The 5,138-nt window shown below is 33.2% G+C and overlaps 1 protein-coding gene across 2 annotated transcripts; it reads left to right on the top strand.

Annotated features, from left to right (window-relative positions):
* Positions 1-473: 473 nt before the first annotated feature.
* Positions 474-3,493, top strand: LOC109539974. 2 transcript variants are annotated; one of them, XM_019908061.2, is made up of 2 exons: positions 474-872; positions 2,030-3,493. In XM_019908061.2, exon 2 carries the CDS (start codon positions 2,030-2,032, stop codon positions 3,320-3,322), a length of 1,293 nt encoding a protein of 430 aa, XP_019763620.2. In that variant the 5' UTR covers positions 474-872; the 3' UTR covers positions 3,323-3,493. The 2 variants fall into 2 exon arrangements, with proteins under 2 accessions (XP_019763620.2, XP_019763621.2); XM_019908062.2 differs by lacking the exon at positions 474-872 and adding an exon at positions 947-1,046.
* The last annotated feature ends 1,645 nt before the right edge of the window (positions 3,494-5,138 follow it).

The raw sequence follows: 5,138 nt of genomic DNA, 5'->3' as shown, positions 1-5,138 counted from the left end.
ATAAATAAGGTGACTGAAATTTACTGCATTCTACTGGAGGTGTAAAAATTCTACTGTAGATATTTAGAGAGTAAACAAATTTTCGTTTTAAAGCACCATTCATAGATCTCCACAAAAACCAGATTTTTTGGCAAAAATACAAGTTTTAAATCTGGCAACAATAATTATGCCCGGCACCCCCTACCGACGTATTTCTCATTAAAATGGTTCCATTATCATCAATCAGAAAGGTAACAGGTGAAACTAAGAGGCAAATAGACAAAAAACACGTTCATTTCACTAATTGATCCTTTAAAAAAGTACTCATTAATCAATTAATTTGACAACCTCGCTGAAGGTACCAAAACTCAAGCCTCTGTATATATGAATGCATATCTGAGCTTTAAGATCATCGAACTTTTTCCATCATAATTGACCTGAGTAACTTTTATTCGGTTATCTTATCATAGGTTATTAATCGACTTTTAATCTGTTTGCTGCAAGCTAATAAACGAATTAATTCGGTCATTAGCCATGGCAACTAATTTAGTTGCTGTTAGATGTTCGACATTCATCATTGAATTCGCGAGAACCGTTTTTTTAAACTCTATTCTATTGTTACCCAATCATTTAATTTTAAATCGTTTCAAATATCAAACATAACCACAACAAACAAAGTCGAAAAGTCGGAGCCATTGGGCTCAACAGTTTTAAATGTTTTAACCTTGGCTTTGATGGTTTCTCAGTTCAAGGATGTATTTGAATCAGATAGAAGACAACAAACCTGACTTCGTAAATTAATCATCTCGCGTCTTAACAACTAGTCAATTTGCACTGTGTTCCTTGGAGGCCTAAATAATCAGAATTTCGCTTAGATTCCGGATCAACTGAATGTAAGTTCATTGTTCATGTATTTATAGTTATTATATAATAATGCAAATGCGTGCATTGCTTTTGTTTTTGATAATAAATCACAGAAATTGCGTTTTATATACTTTAAACGTTGTGGTTCAGTAGTGATGCTTGTGCTAGATTAGCGATTGTATTTCTTTATTCTAAAGGACACGGTTAGTAGTATGTCTTAATGTAACCAATACTTGATAGATTGGTCAAAATGTTTGTGTTTGTAATATGAAAACATCTCTCTATAACTAGGGAACTTAGTTTCTTCATTTGAATGAGGTAACAGAAGCATTAGCAGTAGTTGACACCTTAGGTTCTAATCTCTAAAAAAATTTATTTACTATTTTACAATAGAGTGACTATAGTCCACACTACCGATCTACTTTATTCTGGCTGCAGTGGCCTCATTTTTTTTCTTACATTTCATTTAGTCATATCAATTGTACAGTCCCACAGTTTTCTCAGGGCGTCTATTAAAGCAGTCCTGCATCGAGCGTGATGTACCTAATAAAAAGCTATGTTTTTGGTTTGTTTTACTTTGATACCAGTTACTTTCTTTCTGTATAGAAATTCGTGCAGTTTTCGGTTGCTTCCTCGGTTTCATACCCTTTGAATGTGAATAGGTATTCATGAAACAGGCACTATCGAACGAAAGTAGAGCAACATATTGAAATACACTGATGTACAAAATTAACACACCATCTATAAATTTAAAAGAAAAACTATTATAAACCCTACATAATTTTATAAAAATTCCCATTTTTTTTTTAAATTAATATAAGAATGTTTTAAAAAGAAAAATTAAAACAAAATATGAATCACTAGTTTATCAAATTTTTGGTAAAAATTTATGAAAAATACATTTTGAAATTCAGGTAAAGTTTCCGTCTAGAGCCTCTACCTCGAGTAACGTGCCTCAAACGTCTTGGAATGCCATAAAAAAGGTTGCACGGCAATTGTGTCTAGCGACCATATTTGAAAATTTAAATTTCATAAAATTTTATTTTATTTCTGAAACAATAATGCCTAATTTTATTTGAATTTTTATAGATTGACTGTTTTATTCAGACATGTACATTAATAATAATATTGTCATCTCATGTCAGCACGGATTATTTGGATAACTGAGCGATTTTTTTCTATTCAGATGGATGCATCACCGCTAAGTCGCAACGATAAGCAAGACCGATTGCTTACTTTTTTCCGAGATGAGAAATTTGTAGACTGTACTTTCACAATTGATGACCAAGAAGTTAAGGCCCATAAACTAATTCTTGCCTGCAGTAGTCCTGTTTTTGAAAAGATGTTTCTTGGAGATCTTGCATCTAATGAAATCAGATTGGCAGACGTGAAAATAGATGAATTTAGTCAGATGCTAGAATTTATTTACACCGAAAGCATTAACTTCTCGTCTATAATGAATGCTTGGTCAATGTTTTACATAGCAAAAAAATACATTCTGGAGGACCTCGTGAATGTATGTTTGGACTACATATCTGAAAACGTAACCATGAGCTCTCTGGTTCTAAGTTATGAATATTCCGAGTTGTACAACTTGGATAAGATTAAAGACCAATGCCTTCGTGATATTATAGATGGAATAAATGGAGTTTTTGTTAGTGGCTATCACATGAAGCCTTCTACCTTGCGGGCAATTTTGAACGAGGATCTCGTGATTACTAAAATAGATTTGCTTTGCAAAATTGTTGAATGGGCTATTAATGAGTGCGAATTTCGAGATTTTAGCCTTTGCCCAGAGAACGCAGTGCAAATTCTTAGAGATGAAGAAATACTGAAACATATTAATAAAAAGTGGTTACTGGACATGACCTGTGAATATTGCAATGATATTTTGGTAATGTGTCCTTGTGTAGACGAACTTACACATAAAACCCTTATGTATCTGAGTAGTGAAGTGACTTGGGAAGAGAAGCCCGAAATTGAAAAGTTTGCCAAGTTAGTCCCATTCATTTGCAAATCGAGGAAAGTATTTAAAATTGCCCGAAGAATAGACCTACAGAATGCGGAAGAATTCGTCTCTAGTGTGTCTGTGAACACCGAAATAGTAGTGTCAGGAATGTTTCTATGTACTGAAATGAATTGCTCATTTGGAACCCCAGAAGAATACAAGGGATGTGTAATAATAAGATTTTGTGAACAAAACTCGGACAACAATATTGTTAAGCCCACTATCATGAACAATGTGTTTCCTTATAACTCTCAAGTGTTTATTCCTTTGCGATATGCTGTGACATTAAACTCAGATAAAATTTACGACATACGAATCTCTTATAAAAATTTGTTTTCAGAGAAACGCTCTAGTATTGTCTGCAGTTATATGAGTGACGAATTAGTTGACCCAAAGCGCGGGTACTCAAAAATGCATTTTTATGATTTCTATGGCACGATAATTAGAGGAGTCGCATACTATCCTGTTTAATTTTTAATAAATATATGAACCACTCTGTCGATATTATTAACTAAGTATTTATTGATTCTGAATTAGTGGATAGTTTAGTGGAATTAATATTAACGTCCAGTGATATGAAAGTATGTACAAAATGTGCTATTTGTATGATAATTAAAGAAAAATATACTTACACTTATTTCACTTGGTTGTTGGATTTACTTCAGACATAGATTTATGTTCTACTAGACCATAAAATCACCCGATCCCCACATTCATAAAGACCATATTTTATCTATTACACAAAGAACTTTTTCACAATTTATTGGCCAATAAATTGAACAAATTATTGGTAAGCCGCAGAAAGCTTGGTCCGCAATATCGTCGATTTTGGTCTCCTCTTTTGTTGCAAGGTGTATATTCCGGCTATGCTATAACTAAATAAAACATCTGCAGGTTCACGTCGGAACCATATCCAAATGACTTAGTCGTCGTACTGACGTAGTTTCTGAAAATCAGTTTCTGCATCACACCAATTTTAATCACCTTATATATTTTTCCCGCATTTCTTGCTTTTTTTCCTCTGCAGCCTTCGACTGCACGATCTGTTTTTGAAGTATGGGGCTTGACAGCCTTTGTATGCGTCCAAATCGCAGTAGTTGTTTGGTTTTTATATCGTTTACTATGTTTCGTTATGTGCTATTGTTTATTAACTCTTTCCGTTCTGGAACTCACCGCCGCTCCTCACCAAAGTGCATCATTCTGAGTCGTACATTAAATGCTTTTCTCCAGGATATTAAATATTCGTCTTCTATTATTTTTTAAAAATGTTTGTATGTTCTTATAGTACGTTATTTAAGGTAGCAGTTGCGTGTCTTCTTGGAGGTTCCTTTCTTTTATTGCTTCGTCTAATAACTGGGTGAGATGCTTAGGTTTAACTAGCTGGAGTGCTTAGTATTCTTGCTCATTTCCACATACATATATATTTTGTTTTGCCTATGTTCAACTCCAATGTCTATTTTCGAAGTCATGCAGCCCAGATCTTCATAGATCTTGTTTGATCTTGTAATTGATATCCCGCGATGCATACCGTTTATATCGGACCTATTCTAGCTCATTAGAAGTTGTAAGAGCTTATTCTATTTTTCTTATTATTCAATTAATTTCGTCATCTTCAATCTGGTTAGTGTGTGCAATATTTTGTATTTAATATTTTTTGTTGATATGTCATCATCATTCCGATTTATTCTCATATTACATAATATTTTTCAAAGCGTTTGGTTATTGGTGTTGATATTTTGCGTCTTGACGCCTAGGAACTTTACATTTTCGATACGTACTCTCTTATTTTAATTTCCTATTATTGTTTTTTGAACTAGCTTCGGTTCAATATTTGTGGCGTTGTTCGTTCGCTCTGTGTGTCTATGTTATACAGTCGATTTTATGCATGGGAAAACGGCGGATTATTTCCTAAGCTAAGAGAGCTAGACCAAAATGATTAATACGAAAATTGAAAGGTTCTTCCAGTCTATTTACATAAAGAAAAAAATATTGTACGTGATCCGTCAAAATCCTGCGGCAATGAGAAGTGTCTTTTTATTAAATCGAACACTGTATGTTAGTCAATAATTGAATTCGTATCGAAATTGAAATCGTATAACACATTACATGCTTAAATTTAATCGTTTTGAAGATATCGAGTTGTGAAAATTGTTTTTGTTGTAATTCGCTAAATCATTATATTTAGGGTTTTAATTTTTAATTAATAATTTAATTGATCCCAGGATTAAATTGAAATTTCATTTTAAAAAGTGATCAAGGTGCGCGCCGCCGTTTACTTCAGGACAGT

The sequence above is a fragment of the Dendroctonus ponderosae genome, unplaced genomic scaffold, assembly GCF_020466585.1.
Source record: "Dendroctonus ponderosae isolate FM_Combo_2020 unplaced genomic scaffold, Dpon_F_20191213v2 Dpon_F_20191213_3, whole genome shotgun sequence".
Classification (NCBI taxonomy): domain Eukaryota; kingdom Metazoa; phylum Arthropoda; class Insecta; order Coleoptera; family Curculionidae; genus Dendroctonus; species Dendroctonus ponderosae.
This window is presented reverse-complemented; position numbering and strand designations above follow the sequence as displayed.

Excerpts from the sequence above, each read along its gene's own strand:
- LOC109539974 (XM_019908061.2), top strand. The coding sequence starts at position 2,030 with ATGGATGCATCACCGCTAAGTCGCAACGATAAGCAAGACCGATTGCTT.